At 39.1% G+C, this 23,001-nt stretch overlaps 1 protein-coding gene across 1 annotated transcript in view; it reads left to right on the forward strand.

Annotated features, from left to right (window-relative positions):
- The window catches only part of LOC126183340 (MMS19 nucleotide excision repair protein homolog), a 232,206-nt gene that overhangs the window by 6,958 nt on the left and 202,247 nt on the right, over positions 1 to 23,001 (forward strand). The window contains exon 3 of the mRNA XM_049925215.1: positions 8,667 to 8,811. Coding sequence (XP_049781172.1) covers positions 8,667 to 8,811 — 145 coding nt within the window. The remainder of the gene's footprint in view (positions 1 to 8,666; positions 8,812 to 23,001) is intronic.

A 23,001-nucleotide genomic window follows, 5' to 3' on the forward strand; every position in this document is an offset into this window, starting at 1 on the left:
CTAGTCATTTCTGCTTTGCCTTTTTGCACTTCCATTCAGTTTCATTTGTTTAGGCATTTGTACTGCCTTCTTCACTTGCTGTATTTTAATATTTTTCTCCTTTTTTTCAATTAAATATCTGATTCGTTACTGAACAATTTCTATTGGCTTTGTCATTTTGCCCATTTGATGCTCCACTATTTCAGCCCTCAAATCTCCTCATTCGTCTTCTATTGTAGTCTTTTGCTCCCTTTCAGTCATTCATAGGCTAATAGGTCCCCTCTCCTTATTTTCATATCTTTTTGCAGTTTCTTCAGTTTTGATCTGTCGTTTATAACAAATTAGTTGTGCTCGGAGTATACACCCAGCCATGGAAAAGTTTCAAGTGTTGTTTCAAAATCTTTGTCTTACCATTATATCATTAATCTGAACCTTTCTCTAGGTCTGTTCTATGTGTACGACCCTCTTTCATGTTCCAGACCAAGTTGCAGCAATTATTAAATTGTGTTCTACGCAAAATCTTACCATGTGGTTTCCCAGTATTTTTTCATTCCTTCAGCCTATGTTCTCCTACTGTTTCTCTCTTTCTTTTAATACTGTCAAAATGCAGTCCCCCATAGGAATTAAATTTTCATTGCTATTAACTATCTGAGCAATTTCTTTTATTGCACTGTACAGTCTCTTAATCTCTCTGTCACATAAAGATGTCAGCAACCAGTAGGCATATAAATTTGTTCCATTGTGGTGGTTTGTTTGTGCATAGTAGTATCTTATGCACACTCCCATTTCCTTATTCATTATTAGACCTACTTCTGCACTACTTTTGTTTGACTTTGTTTTGGTCGCTTTGTACTCACCAGAAGTGAAATGTTGGTCTTGCTAATTCCGATTGTGTATAACTTCAACCTATTCATTTGTCTCTTAAATTCTCCAACCTATCTAAACGGTTAAGTATTGACCATCCCACATTCAAACCCATAAAATGACAGTTTTGTTCTCCATGACCACAATATCCTCTTGAGTAGTCTCAGCCCGTTTTTAAGATCCCAAGTGGAGGCTATTTGACTTGAAGAATATTTTGCCTATGGTGGTGCCATCATCATTAAGCTATACAGCTGCATCTCTTCAGGAAAAATATTTGGCTGTACAGGGTCAGTCATATGTACCTGAGGGATATCAGAAGACAAATGTGCAAAAACTACAAGATGTACAGAAAAATGACACTTTCCAATGAACAGAGCATCTCTTCAAGTTCAAAACCATAATACATGCTGTGGCATAGCTGCACAGCACATCACTAGAGGTAAGGGGTGACAGAACACACAAACAAATCGTCTGCTCTGTATTGTCGATCAGATAAGCTCACACCGAAAGATAGGCAGCCAGTAGACAGATTTCCAAAGCAGATTGCTGTCACTGTGCTATTCCAGGTAGGGAGCAGACTGGGCACCTACAATGTTAGGCACCTACAATATGTTAGGCTGACCTCACCACAGGTACCCCTCCAGTGTGGTTAGACCTCCGGTACAGCTACCTGTATCATTGAGGAGGCCTGTAAGCCACCCCATCACTTCAACATCCACTGATCATGGGGAAGAGAACTGTGGTACACGACCATAAAACTGGGCTGTGGGTCAAAGATTTTTGGAAGTGAGTTATTCAGCTATAAAAATCTTCCCAACAAAAAACCAGCCGAAGTTGCAAATTTCTCTTTTTTCGTTCACTTGATGACTAGTTTCTGGCTTGGACCCATTTTCAAATCATCCAGTATGCTGGGAGTTCATAAAAGTCTTTGCCCACGTAATCAGTAATGTAAGAAATGTAATAGATCAAGAAATTACTTTGTACACAAACTGAAATCATACCTGCTTTACAAATCCTTGTATTAATTAGAAAGACCTACAAATGTGTAATACAGAGAGAGAGAGAGAGAGAGAGAGAGAGAGAGAGAGAGAGAGAGAGAGAGAGAGATTGAACATAGTCTAATATGAATCACTATATACAAGGTGGAGAAAAGCAACTTGCTAATAAGTTTCGAACAGAAAAGGGCATGTCAGATAGAGCCAAATTTTTGTAATGAACATAAATCAGAAATTCACTTTCGTGAAGCTACAGTTGTAGACTGAAAGTAAAAAAGCAATGTTTAATTGTAAGCATTTTCTGGGAAAAATAAGAAAAAGAAAGCGTGTTTAAAACTGAATTTCTCTTTCCTTTATCACCATTATTTTAGTTCATATGTACTGAGTTACTGTACTTGTTTGAACAAAAGTTCATTCATACTTTCTGTGCATTAGCAAACATTAAAATATGTAGCCTTTAGATTTAATTATTATTAATAGTGCACCTTACTGTACCAAAACACGACTATCTTAAATGCAATGCTCTTTCTTTGGTACTGCTTGTTGTCTTAACAAATCAATGACAGTGGAATACTTTAGTATAGTTGTTTTAATAGTCAAGCTTTACCCCCATAAACAGCATTGAAAATTTACGGCTAACGAAACTAGCGTTGGGTAGGTATATAAAGTTTGACAGCTTTGATTGTTCAGCGAAACCAATATCTGCACCATTGAGCATAATTGGTATTACCTGGGGCAAGTTAATTTAAATCTGCACACTTCTGCTCACTTTTTGCTGATGGGTGCTCATTTTATGGCCGTAGCTTCACAGTGATCCATTTTCGATGTAGAGTTACCTGGAAAATTTTGCTTGAAAGTGTGTGCATTTACATTAACTTGACCGAGCTAATACCTGTTATGTTCAAGAGTGCAGTTACTAATTAAATTAGATGAAGATAATGTTTTCATCTAAACAGTCAAATCTAGGTAAACTTTAAATTCCTATCCACAGCTAGTTACATTAGATGAAAATTTTCTATAGTGTTTAATGGGAAGCTTGTCTATTAAAACAACTTTGCTAAGAGTGCCACAGTGCCATTAATTTGTTAAGATAACTGTAGTACTGCAGAGGAAGCACTGCAGGAAAGATAGTCGACATATGGTAGGGTAGTGTGTGGGCAACTTCGGACAGTCATGTAAATGGCTAGTGTTTTGCCATATTGTTTACTGAGAAAGTTCACTATGATTGTAAAACTGCCTTCTCCCACTGCCTTATTCTTCTGCATGAAGAGCAGAACTAATTTTGGACATGAGGGGCTTCTATTTTGACTTACACAAATAACACAAAGATGAATAACATCTTAAATACACTATTTAAGCTCCTCTGCATATAGCAGTTTTCCTTAATAACGGTAATAGTTCATTTTTTTCTTATAGGAGGGTAATATGATGGGGACCCATGAACTGCCACAAGCCAAGGTTCTTTGATTATTGCAAAAGTAAAAACTATCTCTAAAGGCTATTCATTCACTTAAATTACTTTGAAAGGTAATAAAATGCATCACTGGGCTTAATTAACTTCAAAAGGAACCATTCATGATGGGCACCAAAACTACATTATCTTTGAAAATGTGCATAACTTCACTTCTGATAGTGATATCGCAAATTGATTTGTTAAAGATTTAAATGTACTTGTACTTGAATCACATGTGAAGCAAGTATTCTTGGCAGTAATATTTACACAATCTTGCACTGTAATCCTACAAAACTATATTTTATGATAAACTTAGGATACTTTAGCAAAAGCCTATCCAACTTCACTTTTATGGTTTTTAGACATGAAATAATTAAGGTTTTTCACTTTCTTATTGGTTGATCTTTAAATTTTTGTACTTAAACTTATTGCCTTAACAGTTTCACTTGACGTAGTCTATAAACAAAGCATCCAAATTTTACTCTTACTTTAACTTTTACTACTCCTTTTACTTTAGACAAAATATCACTTTTAAACACATGAATGCCAGAGTTGTTCATTTAAATCAGGATTCTTGGTTTTAGTAGCACTTAGGTGAGGACCCTGTGTAGGTTCGTGATCAGGGTTGACGTTATGGTTTTGAACACGAATTGACGTTTTGTGTGATTATTATTGAAATAGTGTAGGTTCATGATCAGGATGGAAGTTATGGTTTTGAACACGAATTGACATTTTGTGTGATTATTATTGAAATAATACACAAATTAACTGGTCCATGCCAATATACATTACGTAACTGAATGTATGAAGTCCATGAAGCAGTGGCGAAGATGGCAGATGAAATGGCGGCTAACTGTACTCATGACTCTTGATGTCCAAATGCTCTATAAAAACTCTTCTTGACATCCAATTTTCAACATACTAAAGCCATTCCATTATTCTGTGAATACCAAATAATAGCCAGATCCATGTCCGAAGCAAATCCCTTCTAATGCAGTTACCAATTGCCTCTCAGCACCGTTGAGGTGTACCATGCTAAGGCTTGCCACACGCTGTATGCCGTTCACACAAAGGAGCCGCTCAGTCCAACCGCCAAACCCACCTTTTACATCACGCCATGCCACTTTTGTTGCGAAGGGACTTCCCTACAGCTTTTACATGTTACAAATACAAGTGCCCTAAGCACTAACCAGCTTTTAACAAACATACTTCTTTCATAAACAGATTCATATTATAAAAATTTAAAATTTCAACTTATTCTTTTGCTTTTTTCATACATACATCACAAAACTCTAATTTTCTTGACATACGTCGAGGAGTTCAAACAACACAGAATACTCATTTCATAAATTGCAGATACACAGTTACTTAAAATAAACCTACTCCTAATTGATATAAGTGTTACACTGTGTCATCAGTTATTCTGTTGATCCTGCCTGAACCACTAAAAGGTCATAGGACAAATGGTTCCAACTCTCACACAAAACAGTTATTATAAACAAAGTTATAAACATTGCTAATTGACAAAACAAAAGAACAGGACAATGCAGCTTAAGTCTTCTCCATGTAAACTGCTGCACGTTTTTTGGCTTCCCTGGTGCATAACTTATCTTATTGGAATAAAAATCTTTGAATCCCAATCCGAATACCACATTTAGTTTTGACTGCGAGCACAACTCAGCAAAAGTCTATATGATCATTGTAGTATTTTAATACTTCACTTGAATGCATCATGGTAAGAAAAAAGAGTGATAATCAGTAGTATTTGACTGTTATGGTGTACCAAGTAAAATCTGTTGTATTATGTGCATTGCCTGTCTGCAGCAATCCTATACACTATAGGATGTGCGCAAAATCCCCATTCCCCCTAGTATTGAATACTAATTGATTTTATTTGTTTTAGAACAAGTGCTTGCTTACATATTGAGTGCCCAATATGGTATTTTCCCCATCATGCAGTAAGCACATTTCCATATGCCTCCATATTCTTCTCAACATATTTTTGAGCATGTCCAGTGTTATAGTGTGAAGCACCTCCTTGGTGACTTACAAATACATGCACCTCAGTGACTTCCCATAAGGAGTTGTCAGATGTGGTGAGATCAGAACTCCTTAGTGTCTATTTCAAGGGAGCTGGTGTTGCTGACAAACCATGACCCATCCACCATCCTGGAAAGTGTTCATTTAGGAACTCTCACAATGCAAGAGTGTAGTGAGGAGATGCTCCCTCTTGCTGCATCCATATGCGTCCTCAGTTGAGGCATTAACCATCTTTTAACATGTGTAAATAATTTGTGCCATTCGCAGTCCCCTCAAAAAGTATGGTCCAAGCAGATGTGATGTTATCGTTATCCGTTTCATTATGTGGGAGGCAGGTTCCTTTCTAGCTCGACTGTGTAATATAGACTTCTCTTTGACTGATACAACAATATTTCTAGAACAAGAGCTGTGATAAATGGAACATTCATCTGAAAATAAAACCTGGCCATAGTTCACTGTGTTTGGAAACTGACTTAACAAAGCACGCTAAAATGCGCTCATTCGGGTCTGTATCTGATAACTCATTTATGAATGTCGGTCAAAAGGGTATGACCTTAAGGCTTCTTTTGTCCCCCCCCCCAAAGCGATCCCCCATTGTTGTCATCAGTATACAGAGCTCTGAAGCATCTTTACAAGTTGACTTCATAGGAGATTGTTCATTTGAAGCAGGGACTCTGGCACATGTTTCTTTCATGCCTTCTTCCTTCAACACTTCCAAAAGCATAACATGTCTTTCCCATTCCAGAAATATTGCCCTTCGTGGTGGAGCCCTATTAAATTTTTCCTGGAATGCTCCCATAATCCATTTCATTGTCTGCCCTGTGTGTTGGCATTCATGCAACCACACACTTGGCCCTAAGTGCTCATCAGTAGTGTAACTATGACCCCCAACATCTGCCGTGGCTACGAATTTAAACTTGACTGTGACTGCAAAAACCTATAAACATGAATTTCAACAATTGAAGTAATGTAGCTACCAACCTGCCTAAAAACATTAAATACTCAACAGGGGTTACAGGGGTATGGGACTTCTCGTGCACCCTGTGTATGCACATTGTAACTTGCTGCTTCAAACTGGCACTCCTGGAAGCATATAAGGGATTCTTTGTATTCCCCACTTCCACAATGCCCGGTATGGAGTGCTAAGTTACAATGTATAGATAGTGACTGTATTTATTGTTTATTTTAGTTTGTAAATGGTCTGCCACAGCTATAAAGAATTTCATTGTTTCATCATACACCCAGCAGTTATTGTAGATCATATCTCATTTGTGTGCAGATATTAATTATTGTATGCCTTAAATTTCAATATTTTATTGATGATTTCCTTTAAAAAAGTGAATAGTGCAAAATTTCTACTTTTTCTGATGAGCATTTCTAATTTTGGACCATTTACATGTAGTTTCTTGCCTTGGAATGCTGTTTTCTGTGTATGTGGTAACAAGAATGACATTAGATGGTGTTGAATATCTAGAAAAGATGTAACAGAAAATAAATTTATGTGATTTTGTGACCAGTTGATCTAATAATCATACATCTTGTGTAATTTTATGATCAGTTGATCTACTAATCATACACTGTAAGATAATTCCCCATACAGTGGCTAATGATGGTAGTAACTGTTTTGAAAGAAGTTGGAAGACGGTGTATTACTTCATAGCGATTAGTGGTTGTTTGCAGTCACTATCAACCTCTGCTATCATCTGCTTTGTAATTTGAAGCAAAAAGTATCTTCATTGACTCTATCAATAAATTTAGATAATTTCAAACTTGATTACATACCATGCAACATTGCTTTCATGTACGAGTATGTAGATGCACAGGACATGGTGTTGTCTGTTAGATGAAGTTGCTGCACCAAGGAAGCTGTCAGTACTAGTTGAGGCCTTTTGATTTCAATCAATGCAGCTACTCCCAGCTACTGCACTGGTAGTGTTTGTATATTGTATGATTAAACGATGAAAAATCCAGGATGGAAAAACAACAGTATTATGAAAAGGATAAATAGCTACTTATTGTATAAGGGAGATGTCAAGTTGCAAACAGGTACAACAAAAAGACTGCTACTTTGACCTTTTGGCCAAAAGGCCTTTTTCTGATGTAGAAAACACATGTACATTCACTTGCTACTGGGACTAGACTGCAGTCAGAGAGAGTGGTCATGTGTATATGAGTAGTGCTTTTGTCCAAAAGCTCAAATATATAGCAGTGTTTTTGTAGTGCCTGTCTATGTTTTAATGACTCCTTTATATGGTGAGTAGCATAATATTTTTGTAGATTGTATGATTAATATATGTAGTCATTATAACGTCATTGTCCTGTGTGTAGTGGTGTAAAGTGCAAGGGCAAAAGCCTAAAATTCATAAATGCTCAGGCATTTATGCATTTTAAACATTAATTAATAATTAGTGTTTATAAAAAAAACTTTAATCTGATGTTTTGTATTAGAGGAGCTGATTTGCAACACTGTTTCTGTAGTGGTTGAGTAATAAATTTGGAAAAGCTGCTTGAGAGTTAGGAGAGAGTTATTAGGGGAAATAAATTGGACTGTAAACATAACTTTTTGTGTCTTTAATGTGATCAGTTTTATCTTCACAGCAGTGCAGTCATACAGAAGTTGATAAAGAGAAGAGCAGAATATAAAACTGTAGTCTGGCTCAGATGTAACTAAATCTAACAATAAAGAATTTTTTTCTTCACTGAAAAGGCAGTTTAACATTTAAGAATACAATTACCATCAAGAAACACATGCCAGCTGTTTAACACATCCAGTAATAATTTTTTTATGAGTAATCATTCTTCAATAATATTCAGAGATTTGACATGGATTATAAAGTGTATTACGTTACAAAGCGATGACCAAAGGACAATGTTATTATTATTATTATTATTATTTTTTTATAACCTGACTGTCACTATACAGCTGTTCAACACTGTGTGTGAGTGAAGAGCAGAACTGGTAAAAAGAAAAAGGACATATAGATGATAAGCAGCTGTCAGCAGCATGCACCCTTCCTTGGTACAACAAATTGAAATGCTAGGAAAAAGAAACCTTGCTACTCTCTTCTTTCCTTTCATTCTTATTAATAAAAGAAATTACTTTCAGTATTGAAAGTAACATCTCATCCCTTATTTTAATTGATAAATTATGCATTCTAGCAGTAAAAGCTTTAAAAAGTACTTTTTTATTAATGTTCAGTTTTAGGCATTTAAAAATGCTTTGAGCAAATTCCCAGGCAAATGCCCATTTATAAATGTTCTGCCCACTGATCATTTGCCTGGGCCATATCACTACCTGTGTGTATTATTCCATGGTAATTGCTTTTGCATTCTAGTTACAGATGCACAATGTGCCTGCCAAGCTGCCAGATTACCTTCTGATTGAAATGAATCAGCATGTTAGTTGTCAAACTCAGTTGCAAGCTGATCGATTCACTATATATAATATCATCAGCCAGTTAGTGAAGGTATACCCAAATGGTAAGTTGAAAGTTTGAAAATAATCAAGTAACAATATCAATTTAAAATGAAGCAAATAAGACTCTAGTATGATCCTTGTTCTTCCCAGCGAGTTAAACTAATATTAAATTATTTTGTTTCCAGTCCTGTGAGTTTGGCGAAACAGCTTGATATTTTGATGGTTTTTACACGCAGCACCTTTTGGCAATGTTGAAAGGGTGTTTGTGTTTTCTTTATGAAGGTAGTGCCTGATGTTGGTCCACTCACTCACTCTCACTGTCACTGCCCCTGCTGCTGCTTTGCTTTTGTCTGAGAGCACATGTTGCTTATTGTGGCCAGTAACAACCCCCCCCCCCCCCCCCCCCCCCCCCTCCGCAGATCTGAGTTGATAGTTTCCATTTCTATTTAAAGAGGTCGTCATTGATCCTAATTATGTTGATTTCCTTTATTATGCTGCCGTAAAGTCTAATGACTCTGCACAGCACTCTGGTCCATTTAAAACTGGTTATATGGCTTTCATCCATGCTGTGATCAGACTGCTGATTTACGTTTCTGCAGGATACAGTGTTCTGTCTGCTCAGTGGACTGCACCTTGCACTCACACTGAATGCTGTAGACAGCCGGCATGTGGTGAGGTTTCTAATTTTCTGTGGTGGTCGGTTTTAACATTGCATTTGTTCAGAATCCTTGTGATCTTGGCTTTTGGTGGTCACACATATGTCAGTAATGCCAGGTGCCCTGCTCTCTTCCTGTGTTCCTGTGTTGTTTCAACATTACACATTGTTCATATTGGCTTCTTAATTAGTGTACCAGTGTAGCAATTCCTCTGCAAGACCTACCTCAGGTGTTACAGTTTGGTGTGCAGGCTTTCTTGATCATCCTTGTTTCAAACAGGGTACACAAAACAACTAACAGTGTAACAGATCAGTTTCCCCCCACTTATGTGGCAGTCTAAAAATACATAGAAGTGTGATGCTAACTGTCAACTTGGCAAAATATACACTCTCCAAATATCTGGCAGAACACCCTGACCCTTTGTCAAAACACAGTGACCACCACATGAATAGCTTGTACGATTTCATGAAATTGTTAAAGTATATCTGACTCAGCAAGAACATTATTCTCATCGAGCATTTTGAGGAAGTAGCCACTGGGACTGCGTGCCTTCAGCCGAAGCATTTCTGTAGATACATAGAAGAATCCTGCATTGTGTGACTACATAGCAGAGTATATATGGTTAAATGTGTTGTACATCTGAACGCTGGCCATGAGAGCAAAAAATTCACCACAGAAGAAGACCGATGGCTGTCTTCCATTCCTTCACATTTGGGCACAGAAAGTACATACAGGAAATTGATGCTCATGGATATCTGTATGCATCCAGCTGCCACCATACATCCCAACACTGCATTGTTGTGAGAACTGTTTCATATGACTATAATGTCTATGAGACACTGTTAGAATCGCCAGTTCATACAAATACAATACTCTGTAGGGATATGAAATGGAATGATCACATGGGTTCAGTCATGGGTAAGCATGTGGTAGACTTCGGTTTAATGGTAGAACACTGGAGAAGTGCAATCAGTCTACTAAAGAGGTTGCTTACAAATCACTTGTGCAACCCGTCCTAGAATATTGTTCAAGTGTGGGGGACCTGTACCAGATAGGACTGACAGCGGATTTTGAGCTTATAAGTAGAAGGGCAGCACAAATGGCCACAGGTTTGTTTAATCCAGGGGAGAGTGTCACAGAGATACTGAAGGAACTGAAAGGGCAGACTCTTGAAGATAGGCGTAAATTATCCAAAGAAAGTCTATTAACAAAGTTTCAAGAACCAGCTTTAAATGATTACTCTTGGGATATAGTACATCTTCCTGTATATTGCTCAAGCAAGGATTGTGAGGATAAGATTAGAATAATTGCTGCACACACAAAGGCATTCAAACACTCATTCTTCCCGTGCTCCATATGTGAATGGAACCGGAAGAAACTCTAATAACTGGTACAATGAGATGTAGCCTCTGCCATGCACCTCACAGTGGTTTGCAGAGTGTGGATGTAGATGTAAATGTAGATTTGTTGCGAGTGGCCAGGAAAGCCTGTCTGTCAAATACAGGAATGGCTAAAGTGATACAAAAATTAAGTAGGTAATATGTTTAGTGTTGATCCTTGTAGTAACATTGGAAGACAGCAAGTGACTGGTGTTTGTACCATACATAGGACTATCAATGGCAGTTACAGACCATTTTGTCACTGCGATCAGCAACCCAAACCGATAGTAAAGAAACATGAAGCTATGGTTGTGCCAATTTAATTATGTCATGAATAACCTGCAAATAATATATAAGGATATAAAGTTATGCACCATAAATACATCACCTCACTCTTGGCCCCTCATTGTTTAGCTAAGCCTGTTGTCTCATTTGATATGCAGAACTGACACTTTACCAACCTTTATACTGTAAAGGAAATATGTTGTTTCTTGCACTACCCCTCATTTAGACTTAAGCCCAGTTTACTAGTTCCATTATATCACAAACCATTGTATTGGGCCCAGCACATCACACTGTATTGTAACCTCTTTCATTGTAAAGCCAGTTATTAGATAAATATGTGACATTATAAATTATTTGTTTATTTATTGTATACATGTTTGTATCAATGTGATACTGGAAAGCCCTGGTGGAACACAATTACACTAACAGAAAAAAAAGATCACAGCACCAAAAAATAATTAATGTAGAGTAATGAAATTTCTGGAGTACATTTGTCTAGATAACATATTTGAATGACTAACATTGTGAGATCACAGGTTAATGTAAGTGTGAGATAAGCCATTGCACATGTGAAATGCTGGTACATTCATAACTGATGTAAGTACCTGAATATTGAATGCATCATGCAGATGTGCATGCATTGTGTTGTCCAGGAGACAGTTGTCTTGTCTGTGGGCTGCAGTTGCATGCCTATTGCACTTGATCTGTCAGTATAGGTGCAGTGAATACTGGTTGTGAATGATGCTGGAGTTGTCATCCATTCATGTCCTGTATGTGCTTGATTGTAGACAGACCTGGTGATTGAGCAGGCCAAAGCAGCACGTCAACACTCTGTGAAGAACGTAGGGCTTACAGCAGTGGTACGTGGATGAACATTATCCTGTTGGAAAATAGCCCCAAGAATGCTGTTCATGAATTTCAGCACATGAATAGTAATGTTGGAAATGATGAATAATTGCTGCTTGAATAATTGAAAAAATAGTCTGGAAAGAATAGTTGAAAGAAATTGGAAGGTAATTTCTGAATCTGTACTCAAACCTGGGTGACTTTAACTGATATCAATATCAACAGACCTTCAATATTAATACATTCAAGACCAGTATTCATAATTTGCATTACATTCTGCTTCACATTAATTCCATTGTGCGTAGTCTTGAATATAACAATGCCGATGCAGGATCGCTCCTCCACTGCTCGTGCAAATTCCTCGTCTGCTCCGAACCACCTGATGCTGGATCTCGGCGGCAGGCGAAATTATGAACAGACAGGGACACATGTCTCACATATGTGAATTAATTTTACCTTTCTAATATCTTTTTATAACAGTTTTAATTTACGGTTGAGATACACATTTTTTTTAACTATGATGGTATGCTGGATCCAAGCATACGTCTACAAGCTACCACTTATAGAAACAACCGGGTGAAGATACAGGAATAAATAAATTGAAGAGTGGATTTCTTCTTTTTTTCATGCAGATGTATCAAAACATTATTCTTGCCACAAAACAACTTTTTAATTTTCATTTGGCATTGTGTATATCCCATTCAGTTTACATATAGCTTAACGTATGAAAAGAAAAGAACGAAAATATAATATGATTCAACACACACAACAGATTGGATCACCAGATGTCATACAAAATCACACCCCAGACCATAACTCTAGGTATTGGTCCAGTGTTAAGCATGCAGACAGGTTGGTTGCAGGCCCTCAATTGGCATCCTTCTAACCAACACACGGTCATCACTGGCACTGAGGCAGTACCAACTTTCATCAGAAGACACAACAGATCTCCATCCTGTCCTCCAAAGAGCTCTCGCTTGACACCACTGATGTTGCAGATGGGAGGTCAATGGAATGCACTCTGCAGGTGGTCTGGCTTAGAGCTGTCCTTCAAGTAACTGATCTGTAGCAGTTTGTTGTGTCACTGTGGTGTCAACCGTTGCTCACATTGCTGCTACAGATGCTGTACGATGCACCAGCCACCTTGATAGTGACACATGGTCATCCGGACCCTGGTCTTCTTTCGACTTTACATTCTTGTGAGCACCGCACCCAGCAGTTACGTTCAGTGGCTACATTCCTGCCAAATCTTTCTGCAGTATCACAGAAGGAATATCCAGTTTCTCGTAGTCCTATTGCACAACCTTTTTCAGACTCGGTGAGTCTTGATTAATATCAATTCACTGCGTCCAGTGCTCATGACCATTACAGCATGTATTTGAAGCAAACATGGTTTGCATCATTGTAGTCCCACTCTTACGTGACTATTGTGAAATTGGAATAGACATCTTCTTTCAGATGTAGAAACATGCCTACCAAGTTGTGTTTATCTCTTATAACGCCTCCTTGTGCGTGGACACACACACACTCTCTCTCTCTCTCTCTCTCTCTCTCTCTCTCTGTTGTCCTGGCTGACAACCATTGTAGCCCTGTGTGTGTTTAAATTTTGTGTTAGTTAGCATTGAGGAGTGACATTGTCTGGAAGCTTATCTCCTTATACAGTCTTGTTTATATGCCTGACAACTGCACAATGCCTTAACTGTTCGATCAGTGATTACTTTTATTCCTATTATTTCTACAAGCACTGAAAATCTACATCACATCCATTCTTTGCAAACCATGGTAGAGGGTACTCCCCATTGTGTCAGTTATTAGAGCTTCTTTTAGCTCCATTCACATATAGAGTGGGGGAAGAAGGAGTACTTAAATGCCTATGTGCTTTCTGTAATTAGTTTAATCTTGTCCTTCCGATCACCACGGGAGTGATACATAGAGGGTTGTAGTATATTCCTAGATTCGTGACTTAATGCTGGTTCTTGAAACTTTGTTAGTAGGCCTTCTACGAATAATTTGCATTTTCCTTAATGTGTCGCCCACCTCAGTTTTTTTAGCATTTCCATGATAGACTCCCAGTGTCAGACACACCTGTGACCATATTTGCTACCCTTTTTTTTTGTATACATTCTATATTCTCTATTAGAGCTTTTTAGTATATGTCCCTTAAATTACAGGGTGGGCCATAGAAGTGTTTTGTAACTGATTTTCTTTGCAGACCATTTACATTTCCTTAGTATTCTACCAGTACACCAAAGTCTGCTACTTGCTTTACTTGTAACATGGCCATTGTGATCATTCCAGAATTTGAATCAAGAACGGTTGCTGCCAACATGAGTAACTTAGAGGTAGATGTCCTTTGAGTAGTGAAGCAACTTAAATCGCTTAATAAAAGCAAGTCTTCTGATCCAGACTGTGTACCAGTTAGGTTCTTTCAGATTATGTTGATGCAATAGCTCCATACTTAACAACCATATACATCCGCTTGCTTGACGAAGTATTCATACCCAAAGATTGGAAAGTTGCAGAGGTCGCACCAATATTCAAGAAAGGCAGTAGGAGTAATCTGCTAAATTAAATGCCCATGTCATTAATGTAGAATGCAGCAGACTTTTGGAACTTATATTGTGTTTGAACATTATGGATTACTTTGAAGAGAACAGTCTATTGACACACAGTCAACACAGATTTAGAAGGCATTGTTCTTGTGAAACTCGACTAGCTCTTTAGTCACATGTAGTGTTGAGTGTTATTGACAAGGGATTTCAAACTGATTCTGTATTTCTAGATTTCCAGAAGGCATTTGACACCATAATCAAATTGAATGCTTATGGAATATCGTCTTACTTAAGCAACTGGATTCACAATTTCCTGTCAGAGAGGTCACAGGTCGAAGTAACTGATGGAAAGTCATCGAGTAAAACAGAATTGATGTCTGGTGTTTCTCAAGATAGTGTTATAGGCCCTCTGCTGTTCCTTATTTATGTAAATGATTTAGGGGATGATCTGAGTACCTGTCTTAGGTTGTTTGCAGATCGCACTGTCATTTACCGTCGTCAGAAGAACAAAACAAATTGCAAAACAGTTTAGAAAAGATATTTGTGTGGTGTGAAAATTGGCAATTGACCCTAAATAATGAAAAGTGTGAAGTCATCCACGAGTGTTAAAGGAATCCATTAAACTTCAGTTACACAATAAATCAATCGAATCTAAAAGCCATAAATTCAACTAAATTCCTAGGAACTACAATTACGAACAATTTAAATACGAAAGGATACATAGAAAATGTTGTGGGGAAATCGAACCAAAGACTGCATTTTATTGGCAGTACACTGAAAAGATGCAAGATGCAACAGATCTACTAAAGAGACTTCCTACACTACTCTTGTCCATCCTCATATGGAGTACCACTGCACGGCATGGTATCCTTATCAAATAGGATTAACAGAGTATATCGAGAATGTTCAAAGAAGGACAGCACATTTTGTATTATCAAGAAACGGGGGAAAGAGAGTCACGGACACGATACAGGATTTTGGATGCACATCATTAATACAAAGACGTTTCTTGTTGCCACAGGATCTTTTCATGAAATTTCAATCACTAGCTTTTTCCTCTGAATGAGAAAATATTTTGTTAATAATAAATGAAAAGCACCAGTTTGCTTTTATTCTACAATATTTCGAAAACAAACTGGTGCTTTTCATTTATTGTAATGTTGTTCTACGAAGAACTGACGGAAGATTCTGTTAAATATTTTGTTGATGCCGACCTACATAGGGAGAGACAATCATCATAATAAAATAGGAAAAATCAGAGCTCGCATGAAAACATACAATTGTTTGTTTTTTCTATGCGCTGTTTGAGAGTGGAATAATAGAGAATTATTGTGCTGGTGGTTTGTTGAACCCTCTGCCAGGCAGTTAAGTGTGATTTGCAGATTATCCACATAGGTGTATATGTTGATGTCATATCCCTACAAATTGTTACACTTAGATATTTGATTCCAGTTGTGACACATTAATATTGTAGTCATAGGATACTACATTTCTTTTTACATTTGAATTGTGTAAAATTTTACATTTCGGAACATTTAAATCAAGTTACTAAGTTTTGCATCACTGTGAAATCTTGTCAAGATCCAAACGAATATTAGTGCAACTTTTTTCAGACAGTACTTTTCTATAGACAGCTGCATCATCTACAGTTTGCGGTTAGTATCAATATTATTTGCAAGGTCATTAACATACAAAATTAACTGCAATGCCCCCAACATACATCCCTGTGTTACTTTTATATCTGTTGATAATGCTCTGTCCAAGATGACACACCATATGCTCCTTACCAAAAAATCCTCAATCTAGTCATGAATATCCTTTATACCCTATAAAACGGTGCTGTCTATAATAAACGTAGGTCTGATACTAATTCAAATGCTTTTTGGAAAACAGATATACGGCATCTATCTGACCACCTTAATTTATGGCTTTTAGAGTGTTATGTGAGAAAAATGTGAGTTATGTTTCACATGATCAGTGGTTTTAGTACACCATTGAGGAGGTTATTCTTTTCCAGTTGTCTCATTATGTGTGAACTCTGAATATATTAGACGATTCTACAACAAATAGATGCCAAGGATATTTAATGGTACTTACCCTTCTTGTAGACAGGATGACCTTTACCCTCTTTCAGCCACTAGGCACAGTTTTTTTGTTTGAGGGATTTATGGTATGTAACAATATAATAAAAAGGATAGTTGCTACTCACCATATAGTGGAGCTGCTGAGTCCAGAAATGCACAACAAAAAGACTGTCTGAAAGTTTGCTATCAAGTAACAACACCTTTGTCAACAGTAGACAACATAATCACATGCACACACACGCCCACACCCACACCCAAACGCAACTCACACACACATGACCACAGTCTCTGGTAGCTAGAGCCAGACTTGAGCAACAAGGCTTATGGTAGACACAACCGGGTGGGGGTAAGGAGGAGGTTGGGACGGGGAGGGGGAGGAGTAGCAGGGTAAGGGTCAGGGATGGTAAAGTGCTGCTGGGAGTGTGCGGGGACGAGGTAGAGAGTGGGGCAGCTAGGTGCAGTCACGAGATTAGACGGAGGGTTGGGGAGAGAGGGGTGGGATAGTGGAAAAGGAGAGAAGTAAAAAGACGGGGTGCATTGGTGGAAAAGAGGACTGTTTAGGCTGGAATGGGAACAGGGAAGTGGCTAACAGGTAAAGACAATGACTAACAAAGATTGAGGTCAGGAGGATTATAGAAACATAGGCTATATTGCAGGGAGAGTTCCCACTGCACAATTCAAAAAGGCTGGTGTTAGTGGGGAGGATCCCGATGGCACAGACTGTGAAACAGTCATTGAAATGAAGGATGTTGTGTTGGGCAGCGTGCTCAGCTGCAACAGGGTGGTTCAGTTATTTCTTGGCCACAGTTTGTCAGTGGCCATTCATGTGGACAGAGAGCTTGTTAGTTGTGATGCTCATTTAGAATGCATCACATTGGTTGCACCTTAGCTTGTAGATCACATGTTTGTATGGAAGGGACTTCTTGGTATGGAACGGGTGGCAGCTGTCGAAGTGAAGGCATTGCTTGTGGTTGGTAGGTTTGAAATGGACAGAGATACTTTGAGGTGGAGGTCAACATCGAAGAAGGTGGCTTGATGGGTAGAGTAGGACAGGTGAAGTGAATGGGGGAGAACGTTTCGAGGTTCTGGAGGAAAGTGGATAGGGTACCCTAACCCTCGATCCAGATCACAAAGATGTCATCAGTGAATCTTAACTTGGGGAAGGGTTTGGGATTCTGAGTGTTTAAGAATGTTTCCTTTAGAAGGCCTATGAATAGGTTGTCATAGGATGGTGCCATGCAGGTGACCATAGTGGAAGGCCGGATTTGTTTGTAGGTAATGCCTTCAAAGGAGAAGTAATTGTTGGTGAGGGTACAGTTGGCCATGGCGACAAGGGAAGTAGGGATGTTAGTGTAGAGGTAGATGGCATCGATAGTGACAGGTAGAGCACGTTGTTGGTAAAGGGACAGGAACTGTGGATAGTCTGTGGAGAAAATGGTTGGTGTCTTTTATGTAGGAGGCTAGGTCACGGGTAATGGGCTGAAGTGTTGGTCTATGAGAGCAGAGATTCTCTCAGTGGGGACACAGTAACTGGCTACAATGGGGCATCCTGAGTGGTTGGGTTTGTGGGCTTTAGGGAGCATGTAGAAGGTAGGAACTAAGGTGCAACCACTGTGCTGCATTCTATGTGGGCGTGACAACCAGCAAGCTGTTTGTTCACATAAATAGCCACCGACAAACTGTGGCCAAGAAACAACTGGACCACCCTGTTGCAGCTGAGCACGCCACCCAACATGACGTCCTTCATTCCAGTGACTGCTTCACAGCCTCTACCATCTGGATCCTTCCCTCAAACATCAGCTTTTCTGAATTGCGCAGCTGGGAGCTCTCCATGCAACATATCCTATGTTCCCGTAATCCTCGTGACCTCAACCTTCATTAGTCATTGTCTTGCCCATATAGCCCCCTCCCTGCTCCCATTCCAGCACTACACAGCCCTCTCTTCCACCAGCGCACCCAGTCTTTTTACTTTTCTTCTTTTCCATCACCCCCTCCCTCCCCTCCCTCTGTGTAACTTCCTGACTGCACCTAGCTCCCCCACTCTCCACCCTGCCCCTGTACGCTCCCAGCAGCACTTTATCGTCCCTGACCCCTATCCTGCTATCCCCCCCCCCCCCCCCCTCCCAGCCTCCACCTTAACCCCACCCGGTTACGTCTCCCATAATGCCATGCTGCTTGCAGTCTGGTTCTAGCTGCCAGATACTGTGGTCATGTGCGAGTGAGTTGCATTTGCGTGAGTGTGTGCATGTTGTCTACTTTTGACAAAGGCGTTGTTGGCTGAAAGCTAACTTTCAGACATAATTTTTTTGGGCCTTTCTGCCCAGCATCTCTGCTATATGTTGAGTAGTAACTATCCTTTTCATTATATTGTTACATCCCATCCTGGATTTTCCATTGTTGGGTTTTTGGTATATTATGATTAAAAGAGGAGCGAACTCTGCCACAAATTTGTAATAGTATCTGATAGGGATTCCATTTGACTCTAAAACTTTGTTCAATTTCAGCTGTTTCTTAGCACCACTCACTGTAGTAGTATATCATCCATCCTTGCAGTGTGGCAAGATTTAAACTGGGGCAATACTTCTTGATTTTTCTTTGTAAAGTAACATTTGAGATTGTACTTCAGCATTTCTGCTTTTTGTTTGCTATTCGCTATTTCAGTTCCTATATGGTTACTAACTTTGGTACCACTAACACTCCATCCATATAAGCAGAATTTCTCTGGGTTTTGTGAGGTGTCATTATATAAGTTGCTGCTACGCTAGTCATTGAAAACGTCATGTTCCACTTGACAACAAAACACATTTTGTTCCACATTTTAAATGTGATAAGATTATGCTTTAAAAGATTAAACAGCACATCTGATTTCATCTATATACTCAACTGATTTCCATGGGTGATGCTGTTGTACTGATAGACATAACAATAATGAGAGATTTTTATATTTATGTTTGAATGGTAAAAATTAGTTTCTGATGTAGTTGAAAAGTATGTCTGTGGTGTGGTTTGTGTTTAGAAAATCGTACTTTTTTCCAGTTAAAACATGGCTACTTACTACTCATTTACATGATCAGTTCTGAATCACATTAGCATTATAATATATTGATCTGGATGCTGTACAGCCAGGTAACACTGTTTGAACAGAGACACAACATTAAGAAAATAGGGTAGAAGCAGTAGCAGAGCTATATTGCTGACTAAATTTACCTTCGTTTACATCTACTTGTACATCTATGTCCATAATCCACAAACCACCATACGGTGCGTGAAAGAGCCTTTTTGCACCACCACAAGTTATTTCATTTCCTGTTCCACTTGCAGATAGAGCAAGGGAAAAACAGCTGTCTGAAAGCCTCCATAAGAGCCCTAATTTCTCATATCTTATCTTCATGGTCCTTACGTGGAATTTATGTTGCCAGCTATAGAAGTGTTCTGCAGTCAGCTGCAAATGCCAGTTCTCTAAATTTCCACAATAGTGCCTTGCAACGAAAGCTGCTTCTGCCCTCTGGGGATTCCCATTTGTGTTCATGAAGCATCTACATAGTATTTGTGTGCTGGTTAAATGTACCGGTAATGAATCTGGTGGCAAACATCTGTATTGCTTCCGTTAACCTGATCCAATGGGGATCCCAAACACTCGAAGAATGGGGCACTCAAGCATTCTATATGCCATTTCCTTTATGGGTGAACTAATATTCCCAAAATTTTCTCAGTAAGATGAAAAACATGTTGTGTCAGTACTAGTCATTAGTATAAAAGGACAGGATTGATTGATTGAGTTGGAGTTACCAGAAAATAATTATACATTTTTTTCTGTCATAAGTAACATAAGAAAAGGTAACAAACAGTTTTTAGACATGGGTTTTAAGTAGATCTCCAAAAGAAAAACTATCATACACCAAGTTGTATGGATCACTAGCTCCCTGACCACAAAATCCAGAACAGTGCCAGTGTAATTAAAAAAAAAAAAAAAAAAAAAAAGAAACGGTTACTAACAAAGAGATAGAGGGGCTGGCCAGTACTTACCTCAGCTCAGTACAGCTGATAGGTACACAAAACAGAACAGAAAATTTACGTTCCTAGCTTTCAGAACTTTGTTCCTTCATCAGGGAGAAGAGAGGGGGGGAAAAGGGAAGAAGGGAAAGTGGATTCAGTTACTCACAACCCAGGTTATGAAGCAACAGTGAAAGGTAAATATGGAGGGTAGCAAGGATGGAGGCATGGTTGTCAGAGGGAAGCCAAAGATATTCTACTGTAAGTACTGTGCCAGTTTTAAACCAAAGAGGATGCATACAGAAGTAAAGAGGTATATAGTGTAAAGATAAACACTACTATGTAGGATGAAAAGATGTGTGAATGGCTAAACAGGAAAGGGAAAAAGGAGAAGACTGAAGAGTAAGTGGGAGTGAGGTTGGTTAACGTAGGTTCAGTCCAGGGGGATGGCGCCATGAAAGGATGTGTTGGTGTGCAAGTACCCATCTCTGCAGTTCTGAGGGACCGGTGTTGGGTGGGAGAAGCCAAATGGCACGTATGGTGTAGCAGGTTCCTAGAATTATGTTGGAGGGCATGCTCTGCTACTGGGTATTGGACATCTCCTAGGCGGACAGTTCGTCTGTGCCAATTCATGCGCTCAGCCAGTTAAGTTGTCGTCATACCGATGTAAAAGGCTGTGCAGTGCAGGCATGTCAGCTGATAAATGACATGTGTTGTTTCACATGTGGCCCTGCCTTGAATTGTGTACGTTTTACCAGTAGTGGGGCTGGAGTAGGTGGTTGTGGGGGTATGCATGGGGCAGGTTTTGGAGCGGGGTCGGTTACAGGGGTAGGAACCGCTGGGTAGAGAAGGTGGTCAGGGAATATTGTAGGGTTTGACAAGGATGTTACGGAGGTTAGGGGTGTGACGAAAGGCAACTCTGTGTGGTGTGGGGAGAATATTGTCAAGGGATGTTCTCATTTCAGGGCTTGACTTGAGAAAGTCATCTCCCTGGCGGAGTAATTTGTTGATGTATTCGAGGCCAGGATAATATTGGGTGACAAGGGGGATGCTTCTGTGTGGTCTGGGGGTAGGAATGTTGTTGGGCGGGGAGGAATGTATTGCTCGGGAGATCTGTTTGTGGACAAGGTCTGCAGGATAGTTGCGGGAGAGGAAAGCACTGGTCTGGTTATTGGTGTAATTGTTGAGGGATTCATCACTGGAGCAGATACGTTTGCCACGAATACCTAGGCTGTAGGGAAGGGAGCCACCTTCCTGAATGTTGACCTTCATCTTGTTGAAGCTCACATCCACACCTCTGTCCACATCAAACCCACAAACAAACAACAGTACCTTCATTTTGATAGCTGCCATCCATTCCACATCAAACGCTAGGAACGTAAATTTTCTGTTCTGTTTTGTGTATCTATCGGCTGTACTGAGTTGAGGTAAGTACTGGCTAGCCCCTCTATCTCTTTGTTAGTATTTCTTTCACATCTTTATATGAGGTTTTCCATTAATCATTTAAAAACAGTTAATAACTATTAAAATACCATTTTTAAAATCACCACAGAGTGGAGAACAATTAAAGGAAGTGATTAATCATACAGTAAGGTTGGAAATCAAATTTCTAAATTTCAGTGTAATCTTAAAATTTGACTGTTTGAGATACACAATTGTAAAAATTCAGAACAGTAGCTTTCCTTTTAGAAATAGCATGGATGTTTGTCAGTGGCTACCATGAACGCCCATTTTGATGCAAGACATTTTGTCCTCCCTCACACATACAATGTATGAAAGTTAACACCACAGTGATTTACCTGAAACAGTTCAGTGTTAGGCACAGAACATATCAATCCCTGTCATTATTAATAACATGAATATAATCAATCATGCACTGTGGGCAGTCTTTTTAACACATCTATTTATAACAGTGGGCATTTAAGAATTTACTATCTTTTCTGTGCGGCCAATCACATTAATACAACCTGTTACAAAGTCTGTATCAAAAAACTCCGCTAATAATTCACTTTAACCAGTCACATTAACACAATAAGTTATGGAAACCTTTGCTTAATCACAATGTCTCTATGATTATTAGCAAAACAGCTTACAATACTTATGATAGTACTATTTTCTTAGCACAAGAAGTCATAGTCAAGTACTGCTCATGCCATACTATCCCATATCCCAAATGGTAGGAAACACAGGCAACAGCTGCAGCCCAACATAGGTGAGCCATACATTCCACCACTCCAACTGCGTACTATGCCCACTAGACCACGAGATAGTTCCATTGTGGTCGGCTGTCCACTGTCTCAACAAGTCAGCACTTGGCTTGCAGCAAACCTTCGCTACACAGTCAACAAACTTGCAACTCAGCTCATAGTGCACTCTCCCCTTCCCCCTCGGTGCTGCCACATATCACACCTTTTGCCAGGGAGGGCATAACATCACTGCCCAGTGACTTACTGACAC

The sequence above is a fragment of the Schistocerca cancellata genome, chromosome 1 (genome assembly GCF_023864275.1).
Source record: "Schistocerca cancellata isolate TAMUIC-IGC-003103 chromosome 1, iqSchCanc2.1, whole genome shotgun sequence".
NCBI classification, from domain to species: Eukaryota; Metazoa; Arthropoda; class Insecta; order Orthoptera; family Acrididae; genus Schistocerca; species Schistocerca cancellata.